At 36.6% G+C, this 24,279-nt stretch overlaps 1 protein-coding gene across 1 annotated transcript in view; it reads right to left on the bottom strand.

Annotated features, from left to right (window-relative positions):
- Positions 1 to 23,613, bottom strand: part of FAM151B (family with sequence similarity 151 member B) — a 33,236-nt gene extending 9,623 nt beyond the window's left edge. The window contains exons 1-5 of the mRNA XM_067731130.1: positions 23,427 to 23,613; positions 15,645 to 15,770; positions 9,659 to 9,824; positions 5,033 to 5,250; positions 2,797 to 2,932 (exon numbers count right to left, since the gene is read on the bottom strand). Coding sequence (XP_067587231.1) covers positions 2,797 to 2,932; positions 5,033 to 5,250; positions 9,659 to 9,824; positions 15,645 to 15,770; positions 23,427 to 23,451 — 671 coding nt within the window. The 5' untranslated portion in view covers positions 23,452 to 23,613. The remainder of the gene's footprint in view (positions 1 to 2,796; positions 2,933 to 5,032; positions 5,251 to 9,658; positions 9,825 to 15,644; positions 15,771 to 23,426) is intronic.
- Positions 23,614 to 24,279: the final 666 nt, after the last annotated feature.

The following is a 24,279-nucleotide window of genomic DNA, read 5'->3' as shown; positions in this document are numbered from 1 at the left end:
ACATTAAAAATATTTTTAAAAGCAAAGAGTAAGACATGAAAGACTTAAATAACGTAACTAATAATGTATGTTATTAACCTGTCACAGTAGTTTTATTCTAATATCCAGTCTCCTTTCTGTCTTTTAGCCATCCCCTGAATTCTAACTAGGCCAAAGACTGTACAGAATAATAGCTACATGTCCCAGCTTCCCCTGCAGCTAGGTATAGGCATACGACTAAGTTAAAGCCAATGAGTGTGTCCAGTGCCCTTGAAGAACAGGGACAGGCCCTGAGCCTCTCTTTCCCTCAATTCTACCAACTGAAACTCAGACATGGCAGTAATCAATCTGACCATATAGATGAGGTCAATATCCTAAGGAAAACAAGTACCAAGACAGAAAGATTTTGGGTCCGCGACACTGTGAAGGCATCAAATCTGCCCTGGCCTATTTATGCTTTTCCAGTTATATGAGACAGAAACAAACTTAAGTTTATGCTATTGTTAATTTAGGTTTCTGTTATAACAGCCAAACTATATCCTCATAAAATACATGAACTCATACAAATACCCATATATCAAACCATTAATAAAACCTTAATAAAGTCTACGAAGTAGAAATAATATAGACATTATCCGATTACTATACAATAAACATAGAAAACTATTAACCAATCCAAAATAAAATAATTCTACTATCTCAGTGCCTAAAAAATTTTCTCTTAAAACAACTTTTGAGACAAAGGAGAACAAAACCACAATTGCAGAATATTTATAAATTAACAGTGATGAAAACCTACACATAAGAAACAATAAGATACAGCTACAGCAGTGGTCAGAGAAAAAAGTATAGTCTTAAATATTTATGTTAATAAATATATTAATAAATATTAAAAATGAAAATAAGCATCTAACTCAAGAAATTAGAAGAAACTACACGAAAAGAATTTTAAAAGATAAAAAGCAGAAATTAGTAAATCATAAACCAGAAAAATACATAATCCAAGAGTTCATTTTCAAAAAAAAGAGAAATACATCATTTTCTAGTTTAATCAAGACACAAGGGAGAAAACTCTGATAAACAAAATAAGGAAATTATTTTAGAGACACAGAAGAAACCAAAAGAAAACTATTTTAATCATCTGTGTGTAAATAAATCTTAAAACTTGGGTGAGATAAACAATTTTTTAGGAAAATACAATATATCAAAATTGGCTACCATACAGAAAATCAACCATTTACCATGTAAGAAATAGAAAAGACTGTATAAGTTAAGCTTTCCCCAAAGCACCAGGTTTAAATGGTTTCAATGTTGAGTTTATGAAAACTCAGGTACAGGCCTCATTTGAATGTTACTTTTAACATCCCCAAAAATGTAAAAAGAAAGAAAGGTCCCTAGTTTTTTAATGAAATATCCATGATATTGATACCTAAAACTGAGAAAGAAATTGAAATATCCATGATATTGATACCTAAAACAGACCAATCTCACTTTCAAATGCTGAAATCCTAACTAAAATGTTAGCAATAAAATTCAGCAGTACATTAAAAGAATGATAAATTCTGATCAAGTGGGGTTTATTCTGTAAATGTGTGGATGGTTCAATATATAAGATATTAATAAAATTTATTTTATTAATAGATAAAGGGAGAAAATAGTTATTTTCATAGAAACTGAAAAAAGCATTTAGTAAAAACTCAATACCCACAGGAATGTGGATACTTCTTTAATGTTTGAGTATATGCTTCCTTACTCTCTACAATATAGTGAATTATCAAACAGGGTCTTTTTCTGGATGATTTGTGATCATTCTTTATTTGTTAGAATTCTTTACAACTATTTGACATATGTGTTGAGGATGGTTTTACCAGAACCTATTTTTATGTATTCAAATGTATCAAACTTTCCTTTTATAGCTTCTGGGTTTTGTGCCTTACTAAGAAGGGTCTTCTCCATTCTGAAACTATATAAAAAAAGAATCATCACTTGTGGTTTTTTTATGCATTTAATGTTTGTTGTTCAAGTCTTTAATTCATCTGGAATTTATTTTGGAGGAAGGATTAAGGAAAGATGTTAACTTTGTTTTTCCTACAATGTTGGCCTGTTGTCCCAACACAAGTTATTGAACTTTTGCTCCAATGATCTGAAATGCCAGATTTTTCCTGTTCTACGTTCCATGATAGAGTTGGGTTTACTTCTGGACATTCCCTGCTGTTCTACTGACTAGTCTACTGAAAAGACAGTATCAAAACTATTTCAATATCTGTAGCTTTATAATATTTAACATATGGTCCAACCAATTTTTATTACATATTAAAATAAGAAAATTTTGGGAATTCCCTGGAGGTCCAGTGGTAAGGGCTTGGTGCTTTCACTGCTGAGGGTCCAGGTTCAATTCCTGGTCAGGGAACTAAGATCCCACAAGCCACGTGGCCAAAAAAAAAATTAAAAAAAATAATAAATAAATAAAATTTTTATATGGGAAAGACTTCTGGAATTATGACAGAATTCAAAGGGAAATTATTTTACCCACTTATAACTTTTTGTGAATGTATAACATAATGAAAAAAATGACAAACATTTACTGGGCACCTACTATGTGCAAAAGCTTTTGTGAGGAACAGAGGTGAAAGACATGATGTTGCGGTTCATCAAGGATCGTCATTCCAGTGAGGAAGTCCGAGCACTTACAGAATCAGTGTTCATTCTCTGTCTCTTTCTCTCACACACGTTGTCTTTACATAATCAGTTTTCATCTTCTTTCTGTCTCTCATACACACTCACATGCACACACTATATTGTAAAACTTACACGTACCTGTTTGATTGCTTTAACAGCCAAAGTAACTGAGAACAAGACTGCCTGACTAATGCTGCTCTGACAGGAAATGTTACAAGCTGATTTAGTTCATTACATATATATTCCATCTCTTTCACCATTATCCAACTGTAACCTGAAATGAAAAGAAAGATATTTAACCTTTCTAACCAAAGTCCTACAAGTCAATTAAGTAAAAAACTCAATTACATATGAATAGGTAAATTCATAGGTAATTCATAAACATTTCCATTTGGATTCAGGAAATTAAAATACCACTTAATGCAAGAAAAAATTTTGAGTGGAAAATGTAGATAAAAAATTAAATCTAGGTAATGTCACAAGTGACCTAGAGCAATAAACAAAAAATTAAAACATTAGAAAGGAATTTATTAATCTCTCAAGTAAAAAAAAGGAAATTCTGACATTATATTTACTTTAAAGATTCTAAGGCTCTGCATCATTAATATTCTCGATAAACTTATATCTTCTGCTTGTTGTTAAGTTTTCTTTTCCGAGAGAAAGAAAGAGTATTTACTAGCTGTTTAAGTAATAATTAACTTCAATTTTTTTGGGGGGTGGGGGTCTAGTCCAAATTACTTACACATTTTATCTAAAATAGAAATAGTGTTAAAATTGACTTTTATATATGTGTTTTATGTTTTAAATCATGTTTAGACATTGTGGAAAACATATCTGCCTGTTTATAAACAGCTTCAGAAAAAAATCTATATTTTAAAAATAGCCCCTACACTCTATCAAAACTATCCATAGGTTGTAAAAAGTACTGGTCAGTAAAGGAACAATTTACAAAAAGCCTATGTGAATACATTAGTTTAGCAGCTAAATGCCTCATGAAAGAAGGGAAAGGTCTGCTTTCCTTTAAAATCTGGAAAATTATATCTTTTTAATTAGAAAAAGGGGTCGCTAACAGAAGCTATACTTACATTACTTAAAAACTTATAAACTCTCTTTTCTAAATTTTGTAGCAGAAGAAGTAAGGGAGGATAAAACACATGTTGGTAACGACCAGAGGCCAGTGGAGGAAAAGCAGCCTGGAAACATTCAACACAAACAAAAGACCCAGATATGGTTTAACTGGGCTCAAGCCTGAGATTAAAGCCAGAGTTAGACTAAACCGTGACTAAAAGATTAGAATCAGTATGGAGGCTATTAAATTGTTTCTAGTTTACCTTCTTTAAACACTCTGAATTATATGCTATATTCTTTACTGAAACTAATAAAAATTAAAATGATTAGAAAATTAAAATAGAACAAATTTAAAGCATATTATTTTTTTCTCAATCATATCAGTTGTTGGTCCAGAGGGTTATAAACTAAATGTCACTACTCACCAGTTACTCTAATCTCATGTTAGATTTTAAAACTTTACATCTAAAAACAATAGTAGCAAATAAGTAAAAAGAATGCCCTGAACACAAGATAAAGGCTAACATCTCCACTGGCTCTAAATAACTTCTTGGTTAATTATTTTTACCATGTGTTCAGGTGTCCCAGAGCATCTGTTTGCTTAATGGCTGTTTACTGGAAAATCACTACCTAGGAATGTATGAATAAATAGAAAGATGAATCCAAATAGCGTAATAAGTTTCAGCCAGGAGAAAGAAGCTGAATATCAGGTCCATCTGTAAGAGTACATAAAGGGAAAGAAGAAATCCAGCCTAGAGGAGAGTCTCATGGCCTCACATACCCCCTGTCTAGCCAAAGAGAGCTTAAGGGCACCAAGGTTCCAGCAGCCTACATTTGGAGCTCCTTCTAATGTCCAGGGAACAGAATTTATGCTGTTCATCTGTACACCCACCGACTTCTGACCTCACATTACTTGAAAAGTTTTAATTACCACTTCTCTATTTTTCGTCTGACATAGGGAGTTTGCTCCAAAGTAAAAGGAAAGAAGAAAAGAGTATAGAATACAAGTTCAAAGAGACCAATTCAGGATTCGTTTGTGTATGTAAAGAGGCAGCTTTGGTTATTCTAGACTTTGCAAATAAACATTTTCCATGGAAGCTTGGTGACAGAATGTCACCTATGAATGAGTATCTATCTGAAATAACAGAAGGAAGAGTCATACACACACCTTTAGGGCCAGACCTTTTTCTCCATTAGGCTCTTAGATTTTGCAGAATGTGTTTTTGGTTTTGTATTAAAGGTATTATTTTTATATTTGAGTATATTTTAATTTGACCAAAAAGGAATACATTTAGAAAATTATCACCTTCATTGACTTTCTCAGGATGCCATCCTGTTGTCCAACCTAGGGAAAATGTCACATCTGGAAAGAAGGATGTCACAGTGTCTATAAAAGGTTTTGCATCCACTACTCTGCTATTTCCATTTGGACCAGGAAGAATATCAGCATTAATCCATACTGGACGCTTCAGATGCCTCTTCACATTTTCCAAGAGCATCATGGATGGTTCTACAGCTGCCAGACTAAAAACAATTTGTTGTCAATGAGATATATTCCTAAAGTAAAAGTAAAAAGTTCTTTTAGACTGCTGGCTTTAACATTGTCAAATTCATAATAAAAGTATAATACCATAATGCCTGAATTAAACAAAATCACAGAGCAGATAGCACTAGAGGGGAAAGCTAACATGTGCCATATCTTAAAATGTTGATTTATACTTACTATTCATGAAGGTACCTAAAAGGGTCTATAAATGTATGAATAATGACACTACATGTAGACAGAGGTTTCAAAACTCTGTATTAGGATCACTCAGTATAAAAACAATTTATGAAAAGACACAAACATTCACTCATCAGAGAATGTATAAATAAGATTTAAAAATTAAATACACTCATAACCTGCAAATTCAAGTTTATGAAAATACCCAAAGTGCACTCAGGCCCCACGTCTCTAATACTGGCTCATGACCTTGGAGAAAAGGGCTTCTTTTCCTTCATGCATACTTGTGTGAGTCTGGACACATAAACACATTTCTAAAAATGATTGCCAAGTGTAAAATTATAACATTTCCTTAAAGCTTTTATAAACTTCATTTTTTCCTTTATTGTAAACACCTTTCCTGGAAACAAGAGACAACTATATTTTAGTTACTTTTAAACTAAAAAGCAGCTTCAGTCTTTTTACTTCCCTACATCTTTTCTAACGGACACATATATCTTGAAACAATAAGATTTTAATCAGCCTACATAATTTTTACTGATTAAAAATACACACACAAACTTTATTGGAAAGCTACGCTACTTATAATTCTGAATGTCTTGTGAACCTTTAAGGCCTATGTTCATTTCTAAGAAAATTAGCTTTTAGTGAATACAGCGATGGGAGGCTAAGAATCTGGGAGACGGATACTGGAAGCGAGAACATTCAGCACCTTTCCTCACCTTTCCATTTTTCTTCTTAATGGATTGGAGTCCTTCTGCCTATGCTTCTACCACTCTTCACCTCACTCCTTTTGGGCCTCCTACTTTAAGAGCAGAAACTGATAACTTCATTATTTATAGGGTCATATTTATTAGTGAGCAAGGATACTGTTCACTAAAACCAGAGGAAACCAGCCCCTCTTTCACTCTGCTCCCATGTAATAAACTGCTTTTTTTCTCACTCTTATGCCCCTGAAATGGAGGCCCTAGATTTTAGTGGATTGATAAACTCTAATGCTAGACCTTACAGACTCTAGTTTAGATGCTGTCATTTCTCTGTCTCAAATGCTTTCTGCCTTGAATGGTATCAATGCCGTGTTAAAAACCACAATTCTGAGATCTGGCCAGCTGTACTTCCTACAAAATTCCCCCATTTTTAGTAGCAAACAACTTGTATCTATTACTCTAAAGCTTGTTTGACTGCAAGTCCCACAGCAGCAGCCAAGTCCCTGCGGGGCTCTGCTCTTCATGGGTGGAGTGGGAGGTAACCTTGAACTAATCCACGCATGTCTCCTCTCCTTTTCCAGAAAGTGTTCTTATTTCTTAAGAAATCTGGTGTCTGTGGAGGTTGGATTAAACACTAATTTCCAGTTTACGTTTAGGAGGAAGCTTCTTATGCTTTCTCAATTTAGTAAGCTGACATCAGGCTGTTTAACAATGGTTCGCCATCTGATAATATCTAGTCTCAGCATGTTCTCTCCCAAACTGAAATTCCACCAGCATGTATTAAGTGTCTACTACATGCAAAACACTGCACAGTTAGACATACAGAGCTAAGACACAGAACATAATGAAATAAGAATTTAATGTACATATTCTGTTTTATATGTAAATATTTTAATTATCACTAATATAGACTATAGTAATGTCATTTTCCCTTACCAGAAACTTAAATAAGAAAAACAAAACCTATATTAAGAAAACCACAAAACTTTACTAAGAAGAAATCAACTTTTTGTTGTAGTTTTAATTTTCTGGAGCTTTACAAAATAATTAATAAAATTCCTCTGGAAGAGTACATATGGAGGAAAAGCCATAACATTTTTGGGAAAAAAAAAAAAGACTGAGGATGAACTTTGCCCAAGAGCAAGATACAATGCTTACTACGAAGAATAACATACTATGTTCCTAGCCTGGAAGACTCAATATTATAAATATTGCAAAATTACACTTCGTTCCCAACTAATCTATAAATTCCATGTAATTCTAATTTAAAATATCCGTGGATATCATTCTCAATCCTTACATGTATTAGTATTAAGTTTCCCATAAAGAACTGACAAAAGGTTTGCCAAAATGATCATTTGAAGAGGAGGGTCCTGATCAGTATACTACCTAAAATTTCTTTTTGGTAGTACTTATTTAGGAAATTCCAGGGAAGATATAAACTTAGCTCTTATAGGATAGATTTTTTTTTCTAAAAAGTTACTTGGTAAGTCAAACTTCTCAGTACCTATTTTCCTATTAACTTCGTTTAGAAATTGGGGCTAACAAAATAAAAATCATACTTAAAATGATAATAAACCATTTAAAATTACATTCTAAGGTAAAATTCCAGATAAAAATTTTAAATCATCGTGTATTACTTAGTTATTGTGTGTATACAAACAAAATAACTCAGAGGCACAAAACAAGAACTATTAAAATTTTACTATTAGGTCATTCAGCTACTCTTACAGACGTAGTGCAGAGTTCCGGTTCAGAATGTGAACTCTTCAGCCAGGCTGGCAGCTCTCCTACCAATTACATGACCACAAGCAGGCTACTTACCCCTCTCTGCCTCTGTTCCTTCATCTGGAAAATGAGAATAGGAATAACCTACTTCTTAGGATTGTTATGAAGACTAAATGAATTTACACATTTAATGCTCTTAGAACAGTGTCTGACACACAGTAAGTGCTTATATAATTGTTAGTTAAATTCATTCCCCTTCAAATATGTTATGACCAAAACTCTTTTTTAATGGCACAGCCTTTCAGTGGTAGCTGCTAGCATTTAGGAATGAAGGAGCTGGTCTGACTGGTGAGGAGCCAAAGAATATATTACAGGGGCTTCGCTGGTGGCGCAGTGGTTGGGAATCCATCTGCCAATGCAGGGGACATGGGTTTGAGCCCTGGTCCAGGAAGATCCCACATGCCGTGGAGCAACTAAGCCCATGCACCACAACTATTGAGCCCACGTGCTGCAACTACTGAAGCCCGAGTACCTAGAGCCAATGCTCTGCAACAAGAGAAGCCACCGCAATGAGAAGCCCATGCACTGCAGGAAGAGTGGCCCCTGCTCGCCACAACTAGAGAAAGTATGTGTGCAGCAACAAAGGCCCAACACAGTCAAAAATAAATAAAATAAATAAATTTTTTTAAAAAAAGAATATATTACAGAGAGCAAGTCTACGGGCAATAGTAAACATCAAAAAAAAAAAAAAAAACTGAGCACATGGAAAGACAAGGAGCTCTAAAATTCAGCTCACCAAGCACTAATGATTAAATGCTTTATTTCACAGTACAGAGAACACCGGACTGGCTCCAGGAAACCTGGGATCTGGTCCTAGCTCAGCTCTCAAGCTTAGCTATTGTCACTTAACCTCTCTAGGACTAAGTTTCTTTGTCAAGAAAATGGAGTTGGACCGTTCACTCCTCTAAAAGCTTTAAGATCTTGAAACAGCTTTCATTCACCAACAGTGTAAAGAGGTTGACTGGTACACTCAGGCCCGCAACAGCTGATTAGAGTAATCTTAAAAACCCTGTGAGTAAGAGCTCCAAATCCTTATTAATTTCTTGAGATAATTTAATTTAAAAATATTGTTCAAAGATAAGGCAGGATTACCACACATCCTAGATTTTCATAGCAGTTGCCTTCATGGGCCTTATGGTGAGCTTTTATGGTGTCACAATAAATTCCTGGCTTTCCCTCTAATTTTTATGCTGCGAAAATACCACAGAAGTAAAATTTTCCGTGATAGCCACAGGGAAGGAAACAACACTTAATCTTGCTCTCTTCATTATCAATGTTTCCAAAATATTATTTTAAAGAAACTTTTCAATTATTAAAGAATTCTAGATAATTCCCCTTCCAAAAATATAATAACACAAATCAAGTAGGAAACGCACTAACTACCCCAACTACTGCCAAATCTCTCTCTCGAACTACTTTTTAATGAAAGTGGTATTTTAAATTTACCGTTCTACTATTACAATGGTCACTTAGGATAACTTCCTATATAAAAATTAACTTAATTTTAGCCTTAAAGGGTTCCCAAGAAACAATTTTAGCAAACAACTCAGTGTGTCTTTGGTCCATTCCTGAAACATATTAGCTTGCAATTCCATTTTCAGTTTAGATAAAGTATAAAGTTATTTAGTCAGGCACAGATATATGAAGTTACTGATTTTTTTTCCATATTGTTATTCTATAACAACTAGGAGACTGAACATGTTTGTACAAATACCTCTTAAAATCCAGTTTGATGCCTTTATTGCTTTTTATAACTTCAGCCAGCCATTCCTGTAAAGTATTATCACTGTTTGTTTCAGGAGGATGAGCCATGATTGGTTGGCCATGTTCTGATCCAGCACTTGGAAAAATGACATCAGCCTCTATCATATGAGCAGTACCTGTCCAGATAAAAGAACTTACATTAATGCTAATAAAATAGGGACTGTAAGAGATGGCATATTCAGTATCCTTTTATTTTATTTTTTTTTTTGCGGTACGCGGGCCTCTCACTGTCGTGGCCTCTCCCGTTGCGGAGCACAGGCCCCAGACGCGCAGGCTCAGTGGCCATGGCTCACAGGCCCAGCCGCTCCACGGCATGTGGGATCTTCCCGGACCGGGGCACGAACCCGTGTCCCCTGCATCGGCAGGTGGACTCTCAACCACTGTGCCACCAGGGAAGCCCTTCAGTATCCTTTTGAGGAAGATAAAAGGAAGGAAAGAAAATAAAATTTCCTGAGTAAAAGACTAAGTGCCAGGTACTATGTCAAGCCTTACATGTTGCACTTATTTGTTACACGTGAGCAAACAGGCAGTGAGGAGTGCAATACCTTTGCCTAGGTCACACTCAAGCTGTTGTCCTAATATTTAATTTCTTCCCAGTATATGGCAAAGTGAGAATACAAAGGGAGGCTTAATAAGTATTTGTTGACTCTTCTGAGAACAAAAATAGTACTTTTATCTTCTCACTCCTCAAATTAGAAACTACAGATGTTTATGTTTGAAATTGTATGTTATAGATTCAGTTCCTTGACCTAAAGCTTGGCTACTATTTAAAAGCACACATCCCTGGAATGGGTAAAGAGCTTTACCAGTCACTTAGTGTGAGTGTGCTTAGCAGGCTCTGATAGACTAACTCCAAAGATGGCTGACAACAATTCCTCCCATATGTATGTGCCTCTCTCCTCATCTCTTTCTCCTCCCCTTGAGTCTGGGCCGGTTTTGTGACTTGCTTTGACCAGTGGAAGGTAGTGGAAGTAAAACTCTCAGTTCTAAGCCAAGCCCTTAAAAGGCCTGGCAGCTTCTGCTTTCATCCTCTTGAAAGCCAGCTACCATGTAAAGAAGTTCAGGTAAGACTACTGAAGACTCAGAAACCACATGGAGAGAGAGAAGCCTCATGGAAGAAAACTAAGACCTCCTGCCCGACAGACAGCATGAAGGTCTCTGACATGTGAGTGAGGCCATTTTAGAATTTCTAGGCCCAGCTGAGCTCCCAGCCAAATGCAGCAACATGAGTGCTCCCAATCTATACCACATGGAACAGAAGAACCACTAGCTGACCCACAAAATCATGAAAAATGATAAATCACTGTCATTTTAAGCCACAAAGTTTTGGGGGTAGTTTATTACACAGCAACAGAAAACAAACAGAAATAGCTACCTGGAAGTGGGGCCCTGCCATAACAAAAACCTGAAACCTGTGACACTGGTTTTGGGATCCAGCAGATTCTAGAAAGGCACTGTTAAAGCAAGTTAGAAGAGCAGTGAGGAAATTCTTTTCACGTAGTGGTGAAACTTTTGATCACGTTGGCACTTGTAGCAACTGGTGGAAGATAGAGAGGGTGCCTAGTCAATTTGTGGATTTGGCTAAGGAGGTTTCCAGGCAGAATGTTGAAAATGCCAACGGAGTTTCTTTTAGCTCCTATGATAAAGAATGGGAAGAAAGAGCTGAGTTAAATAATTAACTATTTACATTTTAAGCAGCATAGAGAGGAAATATTTCCAACTCAGGACTTGTGCTGAGTTAGAAAATAAAACCATTCTTTCCAGCTGGCAGGAGATTCTCAAAGTAGGAGAACGCCTCAGGTCAAAAGTCAAATCCAGGATGCTGTTAGTAAACCACGGCCTCGGGATCAAGACCAAACCAAGGATACAGCTACAAGACCCTTTATTAAGACTTCAGAAAGATGATGCCACATAGCTAGACAAAAGAACATTATAGAATCTTAAGGGTGTTATCCCATAGCACCCTAACTAGCAGACCAAGTAGAGAGAGGCCTACCCCAAAGAGATCCAGCAATAAGGTTTTTGATTAAAGGGATGGTTTATAATTTGATATATAGAAAGACTAGTACATTTTTAATAGAGCTGTATCCACTTGGACCTGAAAAAAAAAAAAAGAGAGAGACAGTTCAAAACGAAAAGAAGCCTATGAACTCTCAAATTTCTATTGGCAGGAAATAGGCTGAAAAAGCTACCCAGCTGCATATATAAGTCATTTTCCAATAAGCGTATGAAGAGATGCTCAACGTCATTAACCTTCAAGGAAATGCAAATCTAAACTACAATGAGATACCAATTCACAAGTACTAGGAAGACTATAATGAAAAAGACAATAACAAGTGTTGACAAGGACATGGGGAGATTAGAAACCTCATCCAGTCTGTTGGTGGGAATGTAAGAAGGTGCCGCTGCTTCAGAAAAGCTTGCAGTTTCTCAAAAAAAGTTAAACAGAGTTATATTTGAGATGCAATAGGTCAAGCTTCTGTCTAATTTCATAAAAATTAAGCAAACATGACTTCTCAATAAAGTGGTACTTAGCACAATATATGTAGGCATTCCATCTTCTCTATCAATGCAGTTGTAAAGGAGCATATAGGCCTTGGAATTCCTTAACAGTAATAGTCAGTGTCTCTATTTATTAACTCCATTCATTTCCCATGAATAGAAAAAAAATCACTAAATGGCAGTGACAAGGAGTCTCAGGTCCCATGTAAATTATGTTCCTGAAGGTCTCTTTTAAGAATAAGAATGGAAGCTAAGCAGTAGGGGTAAGAGATCATGGTGGCTTGAACTAGGATGATGACAACAGAGATGGACAGATGTGGACTAATTCAAAATATATTTTGGAATAGAATTATAATGTCTGGATAATAGAGCAGATGCAAGAAATAAAGAAAACATAGAATAGATGATTCCCAGATTTCTGGCTTAAGAATACACGGGGAATTCCCTGGCATTCCAGTGGTCAGGACTTGGCACTTTCACTGCCGTGGGCCCTGGCCAAGGAACTAAGATCCCACGAGATGCGTGGTGTGGCCAAAAACAAACAAACAAACAAACAAAAGAATCTATGTGGATTATGGTGCCATTTACTGAGATAGCAAAGATCATAGGAAGTACAGGTTAGTAGACATAATTAAGAATTTCATTTTGAATAATTTAAATTTGTGATGCATGAGAACTCTCTAAGTGAAAACACCAACTAAGCAGTTGGATAGACTAATACAGAAGAGAGGGAGGCCTGGCCTGGAGACATGTTTGTGAGCTGTCCAGCCTCTCTCCCTATTCTCCCACCCCTGGTCCTTGGGCAGAAGCCTTTTGAAGGTCAGGGAATGCTTCTCCTTTGGGAGACTGCCTGGTCACCATATTTCCCAACTCAGGGAGAGCCAGATGAGGAAGTCTGCACATCAAGATTATCACTCCAACCACAGGAGCCCCAGCTTGTGACAAGAGCCAGACAGTAGAAAACAGCTTTGTTTTTTCTGATTTTCTGCACAAGAAAATCCCAAATAGTTGCTACTCACACTCAAAACAAAACTCAAAGAAATATGTTTATAGAAATGAAGTTAAACTTATCTATCTTGCCTATACTGTTTACATGCTCTAATGCAGCAATTTATTATATTTTTTAATACATTTAGTTGATGACTATAGTCACACTTTTCCTAAATATGTTACAAAGCCTTTTTTTAAAAACTACATTTTTTATTCTCAAAAAGACTTGATGATTTCAATTTTTTAACCAGCATTTCTTTTAATATATATTTTTTAAAAATCTACATGCAGCAATGTTATAACAAAAAAAATTACATTATATGTAATAACTTTTTTAAACAATTTTGACTATTCTGAGGTCGGATGTGTTGACAATGCAACACCAAATGACACTCTTACATTGTTCCTCCTGTACTTTGTTTTTTTAAAACATAGACATTGTTGAAAATCCAGTATCACATGTTAATCAAAATAGAAACAGCTTCATTAATAACAGTTGTACTAAATTTAAGTATTCTGGGAGAAATAAGATAAACCAATGAAATACATGTCTCCAGGAATCTGTTTTCTTTCCTTTGGACTAGAAAGAAATTGCAAGACTAGCCAGAGCTGAGAAAAGGGACTGGATGAAAAACATCCCCAAACTATAAAACTTGGGGCTCTTGTTGCCTAAGAGAAGGTAAAGAGGATATTATCTGAAAACTAAGTAACCTATAAAAAATTCCCAGATCAACACCAGACTTCCAGCAACTGGAGATGACTTGCCATAAGTCATTTTTAAAACTTGGCTAAAAGTAAATGATCCATAGTTAATTAAATTATTTCTAGGGATGAGGCTTCCGCATTTACTATTACAAATTGTAAATTTTTAAGATTTTTTCCAAATTTTTAGTTGTTATATAGAAATAAAATTTATTTTGTTCTGATTTTATACTGTCAAAAAAGACAGATTGTCTAAATTAACCTATGAATTATAATCATTTATCTGTAGAATCTTTTTGATTTACTATATATGCAACCATATTGTCTGTACATAACAGCTGTATTATTCCTATCTTTTATCCATTTAAAAAAATTTATAAATAATTCACATACTATAACATCATCCTTTTAAAGTGTACCATTCAGGGCTTCCCTGGTGGCATAGTGGTTAAGAATCCGCCTGCCAATGCAGCGGACACGGGTTCGAGCCCTGGTCCGGGAAGACCCCACATGCCACGAAGCAACTATGCCCGTGCGCCACAACTACTGAGCCTGTGCTCTAGAGCCCGTGAGCCACAACTACTGAGGCCCACGTGCCTAGAGCCCGTGATCCGCAACAAGAGAAGCCACCATAATGAGAAAGTCTGCAACTAGAGAAAGCTCATGTGCAGCAATTAAGACCCAATGCAAACAAATAAATAAATAAATAAAATAAAGTGTACCATTCAATGGTTTGCAAAATATTCAGAAAGTTGTGCAACCATCACCACCACCAGCTAATTCCAGAAAAATTCTGTCACCCCAGAAAGAAACGCTGTACCCATTAGCATTTACTCTCTAGTCCCTATTCCTATCAGCTCCAGGCAGCCACTAATCAACATCTTCCTGAAGCATTGCTTTTGCTAAAATTTATTTATTAAATAATCACTGTTTGGTTACTATGTGGTAGGCACTGTTTTAGGTATTAGGGATATTAGAAGACAAGGTTCTTCCCTTTGAGGAACAAAGAAAAGCAATTTAAAAGAGTATCTTTACAATAAAAGAAATACATATGTAGATACATTATCCAGTACATAACTAAGATGCAAAAAATGTGTAAATTTTTACAATAAAACACAAGGTTACAAGGGATTCTTCCTGTTGGAACAGGGCACTTCAAGGGGTGCCCTATCCCTCTGGTGATTTGCTTTCATTCTCCTAAGCTGCTGCAGCCAACAGTTTAGTTAGCCTTTTCATAGCAAAAGGCTAACTAAACTGCTACAGTAATCATCTGATTACAGATGGAGCTAGTAAACCAAAAGGCTTGGTTTCTAGCCTAGGCATAAATATTGCCCAAGGCATTATAAATTAGTATTCAATGACTTCATCCAACAACTATTTATTGAGCTTCTCCTTAGTACACTGTGAAAGACACAAAAATATGTATGTACGACATACAACCTGACCTTAAAAATTTTACCTAAATCACTACAATATATAAGCAAATGTAATAACATATGAGAGTTTTAAATAAGGCATAGAAACGGTAAATCACTTCTGGAAAATGAGAAAATTCTTTCATTATGGAAACTTGTTCATTTTGTAAATAAAATGAGATCTTTTACAAAAATGTTTATGTTAGCCAAGAATTTACACTTGAATCATCTAAGTCTCTGGCACCTGCAAATATGACCAGATATTTTTTTAAAAAACAGTTGACTTCATCTATAATCTAATGTAAATACAAGTAACTAATGACTTACTTCTCAGTGCCTCATTCACTTGCACCTTGTGGTTAGCCGCATGATACCAGATGATCTGGGCGCCATCTTCTGTTGTGATCTGGTTATTTCTGAGAAAATATTCCAGTATGTTTTCACTCCAAGATCCTAAAATAACAGCATTTATATTAAAAAGAAGTTTTTATAGGGTAAATTTTTTTAATAAAAAAAGGGCACAGCATATATTGATAGAGAAAAATAAAGTAATAAAACTGGGAAAATATAAGATTTTAAAAAATTAAGAACAAGTATGAAGATGTGGCAAGTATAAAAATATATATTTATATATAAATAGGCTATTTATGATGTAAGTAATAATTAGTAAACATATAGGATAGTCTGAACCTCAGAACTGTGAGGAAATATGTAGGAAGAAAAAAAAAAACTGGTAAGAAGCAGATATTTTAAAGCAGGAATTTTCACATGGTATCTTCTCCAATCCTGGCCCCATAAATAAGTAAAGTGTATATAAAGCCAATTCTATGTTAAAAAAAGCTTCTAAATTTTGTAGAAGTTAATTGTCTTCTCCACCTGAGGCTCCATTCTATATTTATATTAACCATTTAGAATCTTAAATTACACATTTAAGCATATTCACCTTCAAATTATAAATGTCAACAACACTTACATGAGTGACTAAGTAAATTCTGAGTTAGTATTTATAGATTTATCTAGCATGTACAAATATATGTAATTCCCATAACTATCGACTGGTTTTTGGCAGACCAGATTTTTTTCTTAATTAGGCATTAAAATGTGAGTTAACCAAGACTAAAATACTTGAATCAGTTCTACTCCATATTATGCCATATCGCAATATAAGAAGGATAAAAGACTGAAAAACAGTGAAAGAGGTATCTATAATCTTACCCCGCCAATTCTTGTTCACTGGTTTAAACATTTAAGTGGCTACCAAATGGCTGCAAATTCCCTATGCATGAGATTATATCTTCCATTTAATTATTTGTTTATTAATTCCACCTAACAACAGTTAAAAACCTAAAAATGGCCATCATAAACTGATGATAAGACATTGAGAGAAAGTAAAATTTGATAAGAGAATGGAGGGGCATATGAAAATAACTTCTAAGTAACATGCATGGAACTCAGTAACCACTCTGCATATTGGGCTACAGAATAAAGAAACTAAACAGTTAGCTGTAGCATCCACTATCCAAGCAGTCTCCTATACAAAACACATGCCCCTTTTCAGCATAAGCAAGAGAGTCACAGACCTTTCAGACTCAGATGAAAATACATGGCCATCATTTTTTACATGTTTAACTTAGGCATCTTAAAAAGGTACAGTAACTACTGGCTAAAACGGAAATGTCCAACAATGGGAAAAAGTAAATCACAGTATATCCTCATGATAAAATATGTAATTGATGTGGCTGTTAAACATGAAGTTTTTGAGATATGCCAAAAATCTCACAGAAATGGTAATCATGCATGTTACCATAAAAAAACTAAATGTTAGTTAATAGCACATGCTAGATGTATCCTTGACACCTTCCAACTAAACACACTGGATTCAAAATTTTTATAAGGGTAACTTGCAGATTAATAATAAAATACCACAATTCCAGAAATTAAAAACATTTGAAGCAAAAAGTTCTCCTTGCCCAGTTAATGGGTGAAACTGTACCTTACACTTAGCCACAACTGTATATATCTTTTCATATACACAGAATTTCAGACTCTAATTACCTATAATCTAGGGTATTATCACTATTTTAAGTAAACTGTTATTCTGAAAATAGGGCCAGGAGAAAGGCAAAATTACTTGTAATTTTTAAAAATTAAGACTTTTAGTGGGAGCAGTTTCAGGTTTATAGAAAAAACTGAGCAAAAACTAGAGAGTTCCTATATGTGACCTCCCCTAATTTTTACATCTTTCTGTGGTGATGAAATTGATAGTGGTGATGGTTACACAGCTCTGAATATACTAAAAACCAATGAATTCTATGCCTGAAATGAGTGAATTGTATGGTATACAAATTATATCTCGATAAAGATTTTTAAAAAGTTAAAAAAAAAGTAAAAAAAAAAAGAAAAATACATCCTCCCTTTGGCCCAGAAATTCCACTTTCATAAACTTATCCCATTGACAGATATGTTTGTAATATGTAGGAAATGACACATTTGATATAAGGATATTTATTGCAGCATTGCTTGTAACAGCAAAAGAGTGAAAATAACCTAAATATTCAGCAACAATGAATTCACTAAATAAATTATGGTATATCCATGCAATGGAACACAATGCAGCCATTAGTAAGAATGAGGCAGATCCATATGTGTAATATAGAATAATCTCAAAGATATGTTAAGCGAGAAAAAAGCAAGGTGGAGAACCGTATGTATAGGTACTGCAGTAGGAAGAATAATGATCCCTCCCCCCACAACGATGTCTATATCCTAATCTGTGAACTGTGAATATGTTGTTACACAGCAAGGGCGAAATAAAGTTACATGTGCAATTAAAGTTGCTAATCAGTTGACGCTGATCTTGGATTATCCAGGTGAGCCTAATTTAATCACATTAAACATCTTATAAGATCCTTGTCAGTGAAAGGGAAGGCAGGAGAGTCAGTGTCGGTGTGATGCAATGTGAGAAAGACATGACCAGCAACTGCTGGCTTTGAAAATGGAGGATGAGACCATGAGCCAAGGAATTCAAGCAGTCTCCAGAGGATAGTAAAAGGCAAGGACACTGATTCTCCCCTAGAGCCTCTAGAAGGAATGCAGCCATGCTGACACTGATTTTTAGCTAGACCCATTTCAGACTTCGGGCCGCCTGAATTATAAGATAATAAATTTGTGTTGTTCTAAGCCACTAAAAACTAATGCTCTAAAAAACTAGTTTGTATGTTTAAAAACAAAGTGGGAGAAGAACAAAAATGAGAAGACAGTATATGGTAGCATGTATACTACAATCTTAACTATATGGTTTTTTTTTTTTTTTGGCCATGTCACACGGCTTATGGGATCTTAGTTCCCCCACCAGGGATCAAACCCAGGCTTCCTGCAGGTGAAGTGCAGAGTCCTAATCACTGGACCACCAGGGAATTCCCTATATTTTCTTAAAAGTCAGGATTGTCAGAAAATATACCAAAAAGTTAACTAATGGTACCTCTGAATATGGGCACTATGTATTGTTTTCCTATTTCAATATACTTTACTGTATAAATGTTCTATAATGAGCACGTATTATGTTTACAATCAGGAAAAAATTTAAACTGAAAAAAGAATGTATTACCAAAACTGTCTGATGTGACTACTTATGTTTATGTAAAAGATACTGTAACCTTCTGGAGTAGAACTGCCTGGCTTAAAACCCCTCTAACTGTTTTGCACAGCAAAGGAAACCATAACAAAAAAGTGAAAAGACAACCCACGGAATGGGAGAAAATATTTGCAAATGATGCAACTGACAAGGGCTTAATATCCAAAATATACAAAAAGCTCATACAACTCAACAACAAAACAATGAACAACCCAATCAAAAAATGGGCAGAAGACGTTAATAGACATTTCTCCAAAGAAGACATACAGATTGCCAGTACTTACATGAAAAGATGCTCAATGCTACTAATTATTAGAGAAATGCAAATCAAAACTACAATGAGGTACCACCTCACACCAGTCAGAATGGCCATCATTAAAAGTCTACAGATAACAAGTGCTGGAGAGGGTATAGAGAAAAGGGAACCCTCTTACACTGTTGGTGGGAATATAAGTTGGTGCAGCAGTATGGAGGTTCCTCAGAAAACTAAGAACAGAATTACTACATGATCCAGCAATCCCACTCCTGGGCATATACCCAGACAAAACTATAACTCAAAAAGATACATGCACACCTATGTTCATAGCAGCACTATTCACAATAGCCAAGACATGGAAACAACCTAAATGTCCATTGACAGACGAATGGATAAAGATGTGGTACATGTATACAATGGAATACTACCCAGCCATAAAAAAGAACAAAATAGGGCTTCCCTGGTGGCGCAGTGGTTAAGAATCTGCCTGCCAATGCACAGGACATGGGTTCGAGCCCTGGTCCGGGAAGATCCCACATGCCGTGGAGCAGGTAAGCCCATGTGCCACAACTACTGAGCCTGTGCTCTAGAGCCTGCGAGCCACATCTACTGGGCCTTTGTACCACAACTACTGAAGCCCATGTGCCTGGAGCCCATGCTCCACAGCAGGAGAACCCACTGCACTGAGAAGCCCGTGCACTGCAACAAAGAGTGGCCCCTGCTGGTCGCAACTAGAGAAAGCCTGTGTGCAGCAGCAAAGACCAGAGCAGCCAAAAATAAAATAAAATTAAAAATAAATAAATTTATTTTTTAAAAAAAGAATGAAATAATGCCATTTGCAGCAACATGAATGCAACTAGAGATTACCACACTAAATGAAGTAAGTCAGAAAAAGAAAGACAAATACCATATGACATCATTTATACATGGAATCTAAAATATGGCACAAATGATCCTATCTACAAAACAGAAACAGACTCAGACATAGAGATCAGACTTGTGGTTGCCAAGGGGGAAGCGGGGAGGGAGAGGGATGGACTGGGAGTTTGGGGTTGGTAGATGCAAACTATTACATTTAGAATGGATAAACAACAAGGTCCTACTGCATAGCACAGGGAACTATATGCAGTCTCCTGGGATAAACCATAATGGAAAAGAATATAAAAAAAGAATGTATATATGTGTATAAATGAGTCACTTTGCCATGCAGCAAAGATTGGCACAACACCGTAATCAACTATACTTCAATTTTAAAAAAGTGAAAGAAAAAAACACCTCTAACTCTGGGGTCAAACAACAGAGACACACTAACTACCAGTTTCTAAAGGCTGCATAAAAAAAAGCTGGAATAATGCTTGGCCACATCACTTTGTCTACATCTCCTATCCTCATCCTCACCCAATTGCCAAAGAGGAATAGGACTGCTCAAACTATTCCTTATTTCATCTGCTGAAATTATGGGTCAGGTAAATGTCACATTCCTTTCATTTCAACCAAGATCTCAAAAAGTAATACTCCTCCCTCCTCACCACTCCTTTTCAACATTATACTGGAAGTACCAGCTAATGCACTAAGACAACAAAAAGAAATAAAAGGTGTACATACTGGGAAGAAGAAATGAACTGCTTTGTTCACAAAGATATGGTTGTCTATGCAGATAATCCAAAAGAATCAACACAAAAACTCCTGGAATTAACAAGTGATTATAGCAAGGTTGAAGGATTCAAGTTTAATACACAAGAGTCAATTGCTTTCCTATTTACCAGCAATGAACGTGAAATTTGAAATGAAAACACAATACCATTTACATTAAACCCACAAAACCAAAATACTTAGGTATAAACCTAACAAAATATGTACAAGATCAACATGAGGACAACTACTCTGATAAATGAAATCAAAGAACTAAATAAATGGAGAGATAGTCCATGTTCATGGATAGGAAGACTCAATATTGTCAAGATGTTAGTTCTTCCCAACTTGATCTATAGATTCAAGCAATCCCAATCAAAATCCCACCAAGTTATTTTGTGGATATCAACTAACTGATTCTAAAGTGTATGTGGAGGGGAAAAACCCAGAATAGTCAACATAATATTGAAGAAGAATGAAGTGATGACTCTACCCAACATCAAAACTTACTATAAAGCTACAGTAATTAAGATAGTGTGGTTTTGGTGAAAAGAATAGACAAATAGATCAATGGAACAGAACAGAGAGTCCCAAAATAGATCCACATAAATAGAGTTAACTGATCTTTGATGAAGGAACAAAGGCAATACTGTGGAACAAAGACAGCTTTTTCAACAAATGGTGCTGGAACAACTGGACGTTCACATGCAGAAAAGGAATCTAGACACAGACGTCATACTTTCACAAAAATTAACTCAATATGGATCATAGACCTAAGTGTAAAATACAAAACGATAAAACTCCTAGAAGATAATATAGGAGAAAATCTACATGACCTTTGTAGATTTTTGTATCTACGGTCACGTCACAGCAATGACCTTTTAGATACACACCAAAGGCACCATCCATGAAAGAAATAATGGATAAGCTAGGCTTCATTCAAATGAAAAACTTCTGCTCTGCAAAAGGTAACATCAAGAGAATGAAAAGACAAGCCACAGACTGGGAGAAAATATTTGCAAAAGACACATATGATAAAGGACTATTATCCTAAATATATAAAGAACTCTTAAAACTCAACAATAAGAAAACAACCCCATTAAAAAATGGACGAAAGACCTTAACAGACACTTTACCAAAGAAGATAGACGGATGGCAAGTATATGAAAAGGTGCTCCACATCCATGTCATCAGAAAAACACACATTAAAACAACAGGGTATAACTACACACCTATTAAAATGGCCAAAATCCGGAACACTGATATATCAAATGCTGGTGAGGATGTGGACTAACAGGAATTCTCATTCATTGTGGGTGGGAATGCAAAATGCTACAGCCACTTTTTTTTTTTTTTTGCGGTACACAGGCCTCTCACTGTTGTGGCCTCTCCCGTTGCGGAGCACAGGCTCCGGACGCACAGGCTCAGCGGCCTTGGCTCACGGGCCCAGCCGCTCCGCGGCACGTGGGCTCCTCCCGGACCGGGGCACGAAGCCGTGTCCCCTGCATTGGCGGGCGGACTTTCAACCACTGCGCCACCAGGGAAGCCTAATGGTACAGCCACTTTAAAAGAGAGCTTGGCAGTTCCTTACAAAATTAAACATACTCCTACCATACAATCCGCCAATCATACACCTTGATATTTACTCAAAGGAGTTGAAAACTTATGTCCATACAAAAACCTGCACACTTATGTTTATAGCAGCTTTATTTATAATTGTTGAAACTTGTAAGCAACCAAGATATCCTTCAGTAGGTAAATGGATAAACCGTGGTACACCAAGACAACAGAATATTATTGCTCTCTAAAACGGAATGAGCTCTCAAGCCACGAAAAGACACGAGGAAAGCTTAAACGCATATTACTAAGTGAAAAAGAGCCAATATGAAAAGGCTACATACTGTTTAATTCCAACAACATGACATTCTGCAAAAGACAAAACTATGGAGACAGTAAAAAGATCAGTGGTTTGTCAGGGGTTGGGGGGAGAAGGATAAGTCGGTGGAGCACAAAGGATTTTTAGGATGGTGAAACTGTTTTGTATGATACCCTACCATGGAACGTGTCATTCATTATACATTTGTCTAAACCCACAGACCGTACACCACCAAGAGTGAACCCTAATGTAAAGTATGGACTTTGGGTAATGACGATGCATCAGTGTAGGCTCACAATTGTAACAAAAGTACCACTCTGGTGGGGAAGGCTGATATGGGGAAGTTATGCGTATGTCAGGTATGGGTATATGGAGAATCACCGTGTCTTCCGCTCAATATTCCCAGGAACCTAAAACTGCTCTTAAAACAAACAAAAAAACTCCTTTACAAAATGTCAGAATATTCTTGCCATTCTTTGCCACACCAAAAGCTTTTCTTTACCGCCCACGCCGGGAACCAAGGCTCTAGGCCGCTTGATTCTGGGAGAACATAGAGAACGCGGATCACGAGATCCAGACAAGGAAGGAGTGCCGCCAGAGGAGTCTCTCAAAGGGCCCCCAACTACCGGCAGCGGGCCGGAGAAAACGTCCACTGCAAGCCCACTGTGTGGAGCACAGTCCCAGACCCGAAGCCTGGGGAGCACCGCTTACCAGGGGCCCCGGCGGTCCCTGTCATGGTGACCGTGGTCCTCAGTCTGCGCAGGCGCTGAGCGGTGGGTGCCGCCGAAGACCCGTAACAGATGGCGAGAAAACCCGACTCTACAGGGAATAGACCTTGCCGTGGCCTCCGACGGCCGCCTAGGAGGAGCTTCCGAGGCGGAGGCGGAAGGGGCCGAGGAGCGGTGCGCACGCGCAGAGGCGGCGGCTCGAGTTTCGCCAGCGCGCCGTCTTCCCGGATGGTTTTCGCGTCTTAGTGTCGCGCGCGTCGCTCCTTTGAAAGGTAGTCAGGAAATGGGTAGTAATGAAGAACGCGGCGTCAGGGAAAACAGAAGCTGGGTTGAGACGCCAAGTTGCTGCTGTGGGGTACGAATTTCCAAATTGGATATATTTTCTCTTTTTAATTTTAGTAGCATCCTAAAAAATGACATGAAATCCTATCTCCATAAAAATGAGCGTTTCTGCATAAGGAGACTGAAGTGATAAGTTGGAAGTTTTCTGTTCCCCTCTTGACTTCTCTACCGGTTTTCACTCAGAAACACTCCTAGCAGCTGGATTCTCCCACCCACTGCTTTCTTTGCCCTCCTTAACTCCTTTCCACAGCCAAGCTGGGACTGGAAAAAGCGCCAGTGGAGTCAGACTGACGTGAATTAGCAGTGCAGCACTGCCATATTCTGGTTCTGTAACTCTACCACTCAATCCGTCAGTTGTAAAATTAGGATAACAATACATCACCTCACACACAGCACAAATGGCAGCCCTTCTCGCCCAGCTCTTCATATTTTAATATACATAAGTCTTTCCAGACGAGTTGTAATTATTTCAATATGTCTTCAATAAGGCTTCC

The sequence above is a fragment of the Pseudorca crassidens genome, chromosome 3 (genome assembly GCF_039906515.1).
Source record: "Pseudorca crassidens isolate mPseCra1 chromosome 3, mPseCra1.hap1, whole genome shotgun sequence".
NCBI classification, from domain to species: Eukaryota; Metazoa; Chordata; class Mammalia; order Artiodactyla; family Delphinidae; genus Pseudorca; species Pseudorca crassidens.
This window is presented reverse-complemented; position numbering and strand designations above follow the sequence as displayed.